The 13,725-nt window shown below is 39.2% G+C and overlaps 1 protein-coding gene across 4 annotated transcripts in view; it reads right to left on the reverse strand.

Annotated features, from left to right (window-relative positions):
* Amot (angiomotin) overlaps positions 1–13,725 on the reverse strand; it is a 59,868-nt gene that overhangs the window by 16,320 nt on the left and 29,823 nt on the right. For all 4 annotated transcript variants that reach the window (XM_051141047.1, XM_051141048.1, XM_051141046.1 and 1 more), the window contains one exon: positions 9,109–9,254. In XM_051141047.1, coding sequence (XP_050997004.1) covers positions 9,109–9,254 — 146 coding nt within the window. The remainder of the gene's footprint in view (positions 1–9,108; positions 9,255–13,725) is intronic.

Below are 13,725 nucleotides of genomic sequence, written 5' to 3' on the forward strand. Positions count from 1 at the left end.
GACCTTTTTACTTCCAAAGTTGAAGCTGATGGCTGTGGATTGTACTCTTTACTTCTTTTTTTTTTTTTTTTTTTTTCTGGATGCAACAATCTCTAAGTACTCAAATAAATCTATCTATATCTCAGTGAATGATTGATTCAGATAGGCTTCTTCTTCACCTTTGCAAGGATATTAAGTCACAAACCAACGTGCAGGCCAAATCCTGGTTAAGCAGCAATGAATGAGGAAGCAATTGAAGAGACTTATACAAGACATTCATACTTCAGTATCCAACAAGATTGGAGAATGGCCTGGCAGCCTTACCATCTTGCTTTCAAGAAAACATATTCTGCTTCTCACCTGTACAGCTTCCCTCAATGCTAGTAGATCAACTTGTAGCCGCTTTCTAAAATAGAGATCCTTCCAAGTGGGGCACACCTGTCATTATCACTCCATTAGTGGATAAGGTTAAAGGTACCTCCATCACTGACATTAAGCATTAAAATATTATTGCTAACTTGAAATAAAAAAAATCCATAATCGGGCATGGTGGTGAATACCTGTAATCCCAGAACTTGGGAAGGAAAAGGCAGGAGGATTTTGTGAATTTGAGGCCAGCCTGGTCTACAAAGTGAGTCCAAGACAGTTAAGGCTACACAGCGAAACCCTGTCTTCAGAAGAAGGAGGAGGAGGAGGAGGAGGAGGAGGAGGAGGAGGAGGAGGAGGAGGAGGAGGAGGAGGAGGAGGAGGAATGAAAGAAAGAATCCAGGTACTTGGCTGAGGGCAATTCCTAAGCCTCGAGTGCTTTCAGCAGGTAGCTGCAATATAAGAAATTACTCATTGTACCAAGAAGACCGACCAGAACTTCTCAGTACAGAAACCAGGTAACTCTTTCATGGTAATGAGTCTTAATCCCATTTCTTTTGTATTTTGACTTCAACAGCACTGTTACTTACTGGTGGGGAAGCAATATTTGCTTGGAATCCTCCCCTATCCAAGTTAGAATTGCTGAGACTTCTCCAGATGTTGGGTAACCTATCTTACATTTTGCTACCATCAAACCTACTGTGGCATCTCCTTTGACTATGACAAGGCAAAAACTTTTAAAATTGTTTCAATGTTTTGTTGACATTTCTTTTCAAAGCATGCCTTATTCAAACTAGCACTGTAAACCAACAGAGATGAATTTAAGTCTAGAATTTTTGCTATTTACAAACATTTCCTAGGGTGTACACGAAAACCAAAAAAATCATTATATTCTGCCTCCCAATAAGCTTAAACCTTTCTTTCCTTACTAGGACAAGCAAGAGATTCAGGTCAGGGATGCTTCTGCCTTGCCATTTGCTAAGCTTTCATTCAGTATTGGGAAAGAAGGAATCAATCCCTATCCTTCACCTTTGGGGTTTTATAATGTCCATGAGCTACTTAGAGCTAAATGCATTCATTTGTGAATCACTCTGAAAGCCATAAGGGAGCAGTGCAATGTTAATGTACAGAATGTGAACTATAATTATGAAGGCTTCCAGCAGTTATACTTAAAGGCAATTAAACATAGACAGCATGCAGTTCTTGCCTTGATGGTAAAGTACAGCAGTGTAAGCTCTGAAGACTGAAAAGCAAGCAATCCAGTGTCATGCAAATCTCTTTCTCAAAACAGAAAACTAAATATCCCATGAAAAGCACCCTCAGAAAAAGGAGTCCCTGAGCCAAGCCTCTGATTGGGAAAAGCAATAAGGGATCGGTTAGTTCTCTGAGTTTTCTCAAAATGGGAATATGGTTTAGACAAATTCTGCAGAGCAAGCCAAGAAAAATAAAGACCCTTATAGCTGGCATAGCTCTACATCTTTTGTAAAAGAAATATTATAGTTTACCCACAAATATCACTAGCACTTGGGATGCCCTTAACCCCTAGATATGTCACAATGCAAAGTGACAATTCTTGAATTCTGTCCATGCAAGGCTTTCTGGATGCAATTTCCAAACTCGGTCATCTTTCTATGTTACATGCTCCACATTGTGTAGCTAATTTACTAGACCACAGTAGATGTATTTTAACTTCACTACTAGTCTAGATTTTATATGCTTTACTTTTACTTTCATCATGAATTCCCTCATCATCTCTGCCTCTCCTTTCCATTCTTATCTATGCTGTTAAGCTCCTCAACTACTAGATTAATAGTTGCAATGGTAGACCTCCAATTTTACCTTTCAAAACCATAAGAAATACTGCCAACTATTTCTTATGTAAAGAACATATATGCAGCAAAATGGTTAAGATCCTATGTTCTCTATCTACGTGAGTCCTTATCCTGGCATTCTGACTTAATAGCTATGCAACTAGAGAAAAGTTGCTTAAATCTCTCTGAACTACCTTTCTGATTTTTCCACCTAACCTTTTATTACTCATTAATCAATAACATGGACATCACAATAATGTGTTGAGCCTCTATAAGGATCAAATGAGTTAATAAGAAGAGTGCTTAGAAGAGGTCTGAAAAAAAGTCCTCGTTTGAAAAAGAAGTTGTTATTGGTAGTGGTGTTTTGGATTTTCATTTGTTTGTTTGTTTGTTTTCTCCCTCTTCTTCCTTTTCCTGAGAAGAAAAACCCATTACCTAGTCAAGACAGGTTCCAATGCTCTCAATTGCTAGTGTTTATTCCAAATAATCTTAATGTGGTTTTGTGGTTTTCATTGTCTTAGTGACCCTGAGGATAATATCATTGTTAAATAATAATATAATCAAGTAAACACTAGGCCTCAAATATTTTATGCAAAAATAGTTTATACATATATAGAGCAAATCTGTTTATTGATAATACAGTTAGAAGGAACCACTGAGTATCTATAATAATATTTTCATGAAAATGATATGGTTTAGGGGAGCATGGATCTACTTTATGACAAAGAAATACTTCAGTCATCTCATTTGTTTAAGACACAGTTTTTATAAACTGCTCAAGCTGATCTCAAACATATGATCTTCCTGCCAGAATGCTGGGATTACAGGTATAGTCCAGCACACATAGTTTAACTTCTATCTTTTTATTAAAACTGATGCATCAATAATACTTATGATTCCTATACGCCTTCTGGTGTTTTATCCTTCACTGCTTAAGAATTCCTTCTCCCACAAAATTTTAAGAAGTTTTTTTTTAAGCCCACTAAACTAGACAAATAAATTTATGATAGCCTCTATAAGTCATTAAACTCTCCCAATTCTAGGGTTTCCATTTTCATGTTCAACAGTGAGAAATATCTCAGAGGGCTAAATAAAATAAGATCATAAATAGGACCCTAGAATATTGGATAGTTACAACAATGGAGGTTAAAAATGAAATAAATGCTGTGTGTGTGTGTGTTTGTATTTGTGTGTGTGTGTGTGTGTGTGTGTGTGTGTGTGTGTGTGTATGTGTGTGTGACAGATCACAGAAATGGGTACTTTTAATAGAATCATAGATGATTTATTTTTTGATGTCTTCACTGTTTGAGGAAATGAGGGCTCACTTGATAAGTTTCCAAATCCACAAGAGTGGCTTGGGTCTTCATGTGGAAAATGAGTTTTCAAAACCACAGATTAGTCATCCTGAGTTCCTAATCAAACTTCATACCCATGAGTTCCCAGAAGAAGCCATGTAAATCCATCATTTTCAACCTAAATCCCCCTGGCTATCCAGTGAATGGAAGACATCTTTCCATGCAGTTATGCAGTTAAGTTTTTTTTTTTAAGTAAACACTAGTTCTCAAAAATTGTCAAAGATTTTTCCCCTTCTCTTTCTTCCCTGTAGGCCATGTTGTCTCAGTTTGTCTCCTTAACCCATTATTTCCCTTTGCCTTCATCTTTGACCCACCTTCTCCTCACCCCATCTAGAAACCACTGTATCTCAAATGTTCAGTCTATGACAACTTCCATTTTGTCTCTTGACCAATGGTTCTTAACTATTTGTTTTGCTTGGACACGTTATGATATGGGTTTCATAGCATTCCTATTAATGACAAATTTCCAAAGGAGAATCTTAGTCAAGTATCATGGTACAGGCCTGTCATTCCTGCACTTCGAAGATGAAGGCAGGACAGAGTACTCAAGACTATTATTGACTCTCTCTCTCTCTCTCTGTGTGTGTGTGTGTGTGTGTGCATATGAGAGAGAGAGAGAGAGAGAGAGAGAGAGAGAGAGAGAGAGAGAGAGAGAGAGAGAGAGATGCACAGACATACAAAAGGAATCATTAAAATTATAAGAAATGGGAGAAAGAACAGCAGGATAATATTCTGATAAAGAGTGGGGCAAATCCTCCGGAGCTAAGTCAATCATCTTTTCCCAAGAATTTGGCAGATCCCATAACCTCTTCTGACTCAGGAAAATCTGATCCCTACAAATGAATACCACATGATGGCAACTCTTCCCTCCTTCCAACAACTGTGGGTGTCTTTCAAAATGATTTTTTAAAGATAGCTATATACAAAATTAGTACTAGAGTACTTCAAGCTAACCATTTGTCTCAGCCTTTACGAGGAAGTTTCTTAATCTGTCACCTTCCCATTTCTTTATAGGAAGACAAGAAACAGGGCTAGTGGTATTGGTGTTTTACCTCTAACTGTCCTGTCTAATATGTTTGTACATTAATATCCTCATATGTGGAAAGGTGCTAAAACTTGCATGTTTCCCAGAGGATATAAAATATTACTGTTGTTATTTGTTTTCTTTTTCTTTTGTTGCTAAGGTTCAGAGCCAGGCCATGAGCATGCCAAGCAAGTGCTCTACCACTGAGCCATATCAATAGCTGTCTGTAAATATTTTCAAAAATTAAAAACAAAGACATATAGGTAGAAGAAGCAAATTATTAATACTAGCTGAATGAAGACTGACATATAGAGGCACCCATCTTCTCAAGGATACTGAAACTGACACAGAACTAAGTTCAGTGCCTTTATTATATCTGATTGTATCTTACCTTCCACTGTCTACACATGTTGCTTTGTAAAGTCATATCTACACTGTATTTTCTTTGTCTTTCTCCTTCATACGATGAGTTTTATGAGCTTTCAGTAATTTTAGTTTGATCTGATTTAGTTTTACCCGGTGACCCTGCTCTAAGTCAGGGTTCACACCGAAGCAATTTGGTAACACTATCCTGGTATTAGCAAGCTGCCTCTGTGCTTTGCCAAAAAGGCTGTGGTCCACTGGTAGATATTAAAAGACTTAAAGAGTAAAACACCACCTCTGAAAACTTGCTGCCTTGGGAATAAAGAAATCTACAAGGCTTGTACCTTGGAAACGTAAAAAGTCATAGCAAGAAAGGAATGAGTCAAAGGAACAAACTAAGAGAAATAGCCCCATCTCTATTTGGTGTGTGGACATAACTTCTTTTTTAACTTGTTCAATAAAAGACCAACATTTACTACAAAGAAACTGCACTGTCAAGGGCATGAGAAACATCATCTTACCATGAAATATCTTTCAAATAAATAAATAGCTCATCAGCAGAACACTGTGGAAAATGTCTGAGTGTATATGCACCTCATCCTATTAAGCCTCTAAGTAGACACATGATTCACACGCTTAGACATCCACTCAAACTTATAACTCCTTGTAACTATTACATAAGCTTAAACGTCATCAACAGAGTACAACAGGTTCAAAATTATGGGAGAATGTTTCTTGTTTTGTTTTGGTTTGGTTTTTGTTTCTCTTTTGGTTTTTCGAGACAGGGTTTCTCTGTGTAGCCTTGGCTATCCTGAACTTGCTTTGTAGACCAGGCTGGCCTCAAACTCACAGAGATCTGCCTGCCTCTGTCTCCCTGAGTGCTGGGATTAAAGGCATGTGCCACCACACCTGGCTGGAGAATGTTAAACATATAAATGCTTATGCATAAGACATCTTCCTCTACTGCTGGAAAGCAGGAAACTGGTATATTACTTGGTACATAGGTGATGTAGCAATAATTATCTTTAGAACAAAACAAAACAGTCAAATAAATTTAGTAGTGAGGGACACAGAAGATTGGCAAATGTTAGCCCTTATGAAGAATGCTGGTGGAAGTGGAATAAACCAAGGTGGAGGTACATTTGATGAAGTGGCAATAGGACTTGTAGAACTACTTTGAGTATCTTGAAAAGAGTGATAATTCCTGAACCATCACCAGCCACTGTGGTTCTGAACTGGTTAATACTTTAGCACCCTCCTTCTTCTTCAATCTGTACAGTGTTCATTTCAGGCCCAAATATGGTTCAGGGGCTCTCTCAGCAACCCCTCTCACCTGCTGCTCTATACGGCCCTGCTCAGTGTACTCACTATGCAGCTCGCTCGCAGCATCTTCCTGTTCTGATTTAGCCAAGTCTGTTTTTCCCACCATCCCTGAAACAATTACCCAAGCCACTGCTTCAACTCTGTATTCTCTGAATGTAGCAGCCTGCCAGAAGCCCAGGCTGCCTTGAGTCTTGTGACATGCCAGACATCCATGGAAACTCCCCAGGGATGTTCAATTAGAAGGGACAGGGAAGCTCTCTGTGAATGTGAGAATATTGTGGGGTTGCTTTAGGACACAGAACTCTTTTGACATGCTTAATCAGTGTCAACTTCAAAGAAGACCCATGTGTCCCAATAGGTAAGGGAAAGGGAAGTCAGAAATGCATCATTTACCTCATCTGGCTGTCGGCTACACAGGCTATGGGACTGATTTTAAGGTTTCTATCACTGTGACTTGTCATAAAAAAAATCTCGCGCTGGCAAACTATCTCTGTTGATGTCATAAGAGAATAGTTCCTAAAGGACTCTGCATTGAACTTAGAAGAGATAGAAAGTTATGGCCTTAAGAAAAGAGTTCTTTTTTGAAGTGGTTCTTTTGTAGAATGCCATCAGGGATGACCGCAGAGACCTACAGGCAGGAGGCTCAATGGATTAGAAAAATGAAATGAATGTCAAGGAATGCATCTCGATGAGGGCTTTCAAGAGGTGAAGGTATATACAAGAACTCAAGAGTCCTTGAATCAACACAATTACATTTTCCCCCTGCCATCTTGATGCAATAAAAACTAATTACCTGAGTGACCCTGAACATAAAAAAAAAAGAGAAAATATTCCCCTTACAAAAGATCTGTTTTGAGAAAGGTCTCGCAAATCTGATTTGCTAAATAAGTATGAGAACTTTTCCCTGGAAAAACTCCAAATTTCTGAGCAATAAAGAAAGTTCATAAAGCTAGACATGAACCATACAGTGCGTGCTTACACAGGACAGAAGCCTTTCAGTGTATCTCTCTGCATTTCAACATGGCCTTCCTTGAGCGGAGTCCACCAAGCATAAGCAAACCTTATGTACTCATGAATCAATTTCTACCTCCCTCTCTATCACTCTGTTTTAAGACAGGATTTCACTGAGTAACTTTCTGTCCTGAAACTCACTATGTAGACCAAGCTGGGCTCACAGAAGTCCACATGGTGGGCCACCACACTCAGCACAGAAAGCACTCTTAAGACAGAAATGGTCACTGATTTTATGAAGGAATCACAGTAAAGCCCCCCATATCCAACTGTTACAGACTTGGCAGATCCTACTATTCCATTTGGAACAATTTTAATCCTAAATAACCAAAGTCTCATGGGGAATCAATCACATCAGTATGATAGACAAGGCTTCAAGGCTTCATCATTTTCCATGAAGTAACAGTATGTTTCTAAGCTAGAGGACTGAAGAAGAAACACATTATGTTGATTTTCAACAACTTGCTGTTAAAACTTGGGCAAGTCAGGCCCAATCACATGGTATTATCTCCTAGGAAACTGTGAACCCACAAGCTAACTGCCGGCAATCTTTAATGCTCAATGAACAGCAGAGGACATCTGAAAGTCTCAAGATCTCCAGAAACCAAGGCTATTCTTAGTGAGGGCCAGGAAGCAGAAAACTAATGAAGGCAAGGAAGACATTTCACATACAATAGCCACAATGCCGTTTAGTTGCTAAAACTACAATCCTATTTTATTTTAGGTTCATAAGGCTTTCAACTTGGAAGATAATGGAGGACATTGCTGTCATTTTCAAAAACAGTTTCACTATATAACTTAAGCTAGCCTGGAACTTGCTATGTAGCCCAAGTGGCTTACTACTAAAGATCCATGATACTTATTATTTCTTGTAAAACAATTCAAATTTCAAAATAGAATTGAACAAGATTTGAGAATTGTTTATGCAATTTACACTTCATCATCACATCCTTGTTGGAATACACTCATTCCCAAAAGTTCAAAACATTTAGGAGTTAAAAGTCTAGAACAATCACAACCAACATCCAGGATTAATTAATGGCAGTACAGCAGCAAAGTTTCCTCTTTTTCACAGACACACAGTTTAATGTTGCAAAAGAGCAACTTCTACAGGAAGACTAATCAGATACATATTTAAAGCATATTCCTAATAGTTCAGAGGCCCTTGAATTTGTCCAGGGATGGCTCCATTCACTAACACAAAGAGCTGACAAATTCAACCACACCACATAAAAACATTCTTTAAAACTAGTCTCTAAGCCACAACAAAGATCTTTACCAATGAATTCCCTTGACATTAACTGTAAACTCTTCCTGGGTCTTATTTTGTCCCAGACCTTTGTAGACTGCTCCATCTCCAAACCAAGTTGTCAAATTCAATAGCAAAACACGTGGCCATCAAAATGCATTTCTGACTGAAAACAAGGGATGGGCTTGACTTTTCATAGAGTATGGAGAGAATAGGACCATCCAATCTCAAGATGGTTTGAGTACTTTAAAATATCTGGAATCATTCTATAGTTCTTTGCAAATAAAGGTTTAAAGCTCGGTAAGAAGAGGCATAAGGCAGGGCTCAAATACTAAGGGAAAACTTATGGTATGAAATAGTTTATTAAATGAATGGGAGAATGGAAATCACTTCCTTTGGTTGTAATGATTTCATGTTCTGGACCAAAAGAAAGGAACTTGCAGAGAAGGAAAATGAGATCAAAGTCAACAGAATCATGTGAGCACAGCTGTAAAAAGAAGCAAAAGATAGTGCCCGTCCCTGTTGCAAGACTATATAAGCTGCACACTCACAAGGTTGAGAAGCCCAGTGCCATGAGCTCCCCAGCTCTCCTAGTCTCAGGTTCCTATACTACCTGAGGGCACCTACCTCTTCTTCCAGCTTCACCACCTTTGCCTGGGCATTGCTCAATGCCTGGTCTCGGATTTCAATGTGTCGCCTTTGGTCTTCATTGGTAGAACGGGCAGTAGCCAGCTCTGCTTCTAGCTTCTCCTTCTCCCGCTGGCTTTCTTTATCTGCGTGGACATGGAATATCAAGACTGTCATCTTGAAGTTGAGTCAAAGCCGTAAGTGAGCAAAACTGGTAGATCACATATATTACTTGACAGTGTACACACGTCTAGCACATGGCTAAAAGAACCAAAACTTTCCATCTAGATTTTACCACTGTATCAACCACCAGCTTGTTAGTTACATAAGAATCAATAGATAAGTAGATATAACGCGTCATAAAAAGAATCAAGCACTTCACAAAAAGGAACACACGTGTATGCACAAATTCACATATAGTATAGAGTAAGTTCATCTTCTCAGTTTTGATTTGACAAATGCTCTTATATTGGCGAAAGAGTAACTAAGCTGAACAAAATTCCCCTCATCGTTTCTTTATGACAATGTACCAAATAGTCTAAAATGATAGTTCACAAAATGAATGCAACCTCAAATCCTCCTCCTTATGCAAGAACATTTTCTGAGATCAAGTCAATTACACCACCTAGTCTCTCTAGGGAAAGTCTGATCCAACACCATGCCCAACCTAACTCACTTTATCTCAGATCTACTTCTCTTGGAAGCCCAGAGCTTTTATAAAGGGAATGCTGTAAAGCAGGAAGCCATTGTTTGGTCAGTCCTACCCTTTCTCCTACAGGACGATTGGATATGGAGGGAGTGTAGAAAAGAATAGGGCAGAGTATGAAGGAAAGTTCAACATCAGAGAAATACAGGCATCCAATTCAACTACATGAATGTGTACAACTTTTTACAGTAATAAAATATATTTTGCATATATATGCGCACACGTATGTATGTATGTACATATATGTATACTGTATAGGCATATATCTGTGCCATGTGTATATTTTTGTATACATACATTTGTATAGATAAAATCTGTGCCTTTAAAATGGAAGACCCACATTCAGAAGCAGAATAACATACATAACGATGAAACCACTGAAGAATCTCCATCAAGCAGAATAACTAAAACATATTAGAGATGAACAGAAGACGGAGACACTGAAACAGAGAAAATGGAATCTCAGGAGCATTCAATTCCTTATCTCTGTTCAGATAAAATTAAACAACCAAAATCTGAAGCAAAATGTGTACCAGAAGATGATGTAGCAAAATGAAATGGTGTTTATCGCAGCCATGAAAGGGAAATTCAATAAATATCGCAGCTCTGACCTGCAAATCTATGATGCTCCCTTTAAACAGGACGTTGATTCTAGCTTCTGCCCTACTTTGACCTTTTCCTACTTCAGCATGAAAAGCAGCTATGTCAATGGCCAGCTTTGTCTTCATTTCTTTTCTTCTAAAATAGAATAAGAGAACCTCGGGCCTCTGATCTAGCATACGGGATCTTAAAATTCATGATTCCATTCTACCAGAGATTTAAAAAGCTAAATTGGGAAGAAAAAAAAAAAAACGGGAGAGAGATTTATGAAGAGAGTTCAAAGGTTCAGAGGGAGAGCAACTGTCCTTAATGTAGGGGATAGGTGGTCAAGGGATGATAATTTACCAAACTAGAATTCCAAGAGCAGAGACTGTGGAAAACTGATGCTAGTTAGGAAACCCTGAACTACATAATTGATTAATTGCTAGTGGCTCAGTATGCACAAATCGGAGAGCTAATTCCTGGGAGAGGCACTCATACTGGAACACCCACATTTTTGGAAGTTTTGCCACTAGGTGTTCATGTAGGTTCTCCCAGGAGATAAGACAAAACCTACGTGAGTTATCAGCAGCAGGAGGGAAAAGGAACCATTATGAAATATACCAGAACCTTTTGTTCTTGTCAACAAGTCATGCCCTGAGGAGCAACTGTTTAACCAGAACGTAACTTGTTGAAATATTTTGGATAATAACCAGTCTGGAGGAGAGATAATGTTCATCTTCACACGTCCCAGGCTGGAGAAAAAGAAATACATGACTCCAGGCCCCTCTGACCACAGTGCAGTAAACAAGGGTGGAGACTGAGCCATATTTGCAAGGTTCTCAGCCCTAAAGCACAGACTCACGAAAGCTAAAAACTCAATGTTGGGGCTAGATACCATTTTACTTCTCCCACACCTTATGCCACGTCAGGAAGAAATATTGATTGCCCTCAGAACAATTCAAGTATTATTCAAATACCTGTTCTTAGCAGTTCGTAGCCAGTACATAATCCCTGCTATTCAACAGCAATAATGAAAATCGTAGGGGAATTTTTAACTAAAAGACGAAATATACAGTCTTATAAAAGACACAGCTTGCATCGGAATCAGACCTACGTAAGCCAAGGAGGGTTGGAATGATTGGATCATAAATTACTTGGGATGACTATGCTTAAATCTTTAGTAAGAAAAAAGTAGACAGCACTCAAGGACAGGAGACCTGTAAGTCGAATGATGATCATTCTAAGAAACGATAAAAGCATTCCATAGATGAAAGTACAGGTAACATTATACTGTCTTGTTTAGTCCATATTTGTTAAGGGCCCTGTGAGATAATGTAATGTGTTTAAAGGAAAGAAACATGAAAAAGCATCAGATTATCATAATCATTACCATGATTAATGAAGAAAAAGAATCATAGAGCTTCAAAATATGCCTTTTAGTTAAGATGTGACTGATTCTTTTATATTAGTTTTTAAAAATGCAAAGGCTAAGTCTAACTTGATCTACAAGAGTAGCGATTTTGTTTTTTAATTTAATACTAAAGTACAGTTATGTCTCCTGTTTTTCAAGGTACCTCTCCTGTTACCTAGGACAAGCCTTACACCAGAGACTCAAATAAGTCATTTAGGTTGAGAAGTGGAGGCAGTCTTTCTTTGAAGACCTTGAACTTTATCTCCATGATGACAGCTTGGCCTCGTTTCACACTGAGACAACAGATGCACCTTGAAAACAAGATGAACCTTTGCTGAACACTCACTCCCTCCATAGCATGCATTGCGCTAGCTTAATTGTCAGCACAAGGATATGAACTATTATTCTTCACTTCTCTAGTTTGCATATGAGGAAACAGGACTTGGGGAGCGAGCACGACTAACTTGCAAGAGCTCCCACAACTGGAAAATGAGGGGTGGATCCGTACTCACGCTAAGCCCTTTCTACTGTACCCAACTGCCTTCATGGCTTGAATGGCTCCTGTCTCTCCAGGGTTGCTGGAGTACACTCCCAGGGAAGCCTTTTCAAAAGAGCTTTCTTTCTTCCTGCTACAGTTCCCACCTTGCAAGGCCCATTGGATAGCCAAAGGCAAAAGAAATAAAGGGGTCACAAAGCATGCTGTCTTCCCACCTAGCGTTAGAACCACTCACTGTACTTCACTTTGAGGTTAATAGTTTGATTTAGTAAAAAACTACATTTTATAAACCCACAGCAGAGCTCTAAGAGCACCTAAAATACCATTTCTCCACACAGAGGAGCACAAACCAGCAGATCCAGGGCAAGGATCCGTATGTTTTGTTTTATTCTGGGAGACTGCCACCGTCTTTCTGTCACTGAACTAGCTTCCAGGGTAACCGTGACACCACAAAAGCAACTTCACAATTTACCCTAGGTTCTGATGACACCAGAAAAACAACATTCCTTGCCCTCAGACTACTGACAAAGGGCCCAGAGGCTCAGGGCAACCAGGAAGAAAAATTGTTCTGAAGCCAGAAGAGCTCAACGGAGCAACCCAGGCAGGGAAGGGAATATTGTAAACGAAGATCAAACAGACTTGTAAAAGCTAACTGGGAACTGCACAGAATGACATGAAAGGGTCATTGGGAGTCCCAGCAACAATAGAAGAGACTGACAAGTCCCCAACATGCACAGCTTCAGTGGGAGCTGCACTGAGGGAGGCTGGGGTAGGGGGAAAACCAAGTTTAGGCATCTGCAGACACAAGGACAGTTCATCTGTTCTCAACCCAATTCATTCTCCCAGTGGACTCAATCTACTATGAAGTTTTTATTGCTGCTTTTATTATAGCAATTGGAAAGAATTAGGCATTGTTTAGCAGGGTGGAGTCCATCAGGGACCGATAAAGAAGGGGATTAATTCATTGTTGTAGTCCCAGGAGTATTTCCAGACAAAGGAAACACTATTACGGGGAAAGCACAGCTCTGCCCAGTCCCAGTGCCTCCAACTCTGTCCTCAGAATCATGAATTCGGGTCATAGCCAAGGCTCTTCTTTCTCTGGCTATGCTTACAATCTGCCAGTGTGTAATGATATGATATAGCAATAGGGGAACACATGGCAGAGGCTAGGGATTCCAAACATTAATCATTGTCCTGCAGGTTCATTCCACCTACCAGAGCCAGCATATGGAATCACCCACGATAATCTCTTTTGGCATTATAAGGACAGTATTTGACAAAGTCTTCTCTTTAGCTAGCAGGGATTCTATTGGGTTTCTCTGACTTAGTACAGAGAGCAGTTCTTTGAGATTGTGGCAAAAGCCTTTTCAGTCTTTTCATGCAGTAATGGGGGAAAAGATACTCTTTCTTCCCCAGTTGTTC

Source organism: Acomys russatus, chromosome X (genome assembly GCF_903995435.1).
Source record: "Acomys russatus chromosome X, mAcoRus1.1, whole genome shotgun sequence".
NCBI classification, from domain to species: domain Eukaryota; kingdom Metazoa; phylum Chordata; class Mammalia; order Rodentia; family Muridae; genus Acomys; species Acomys russatus.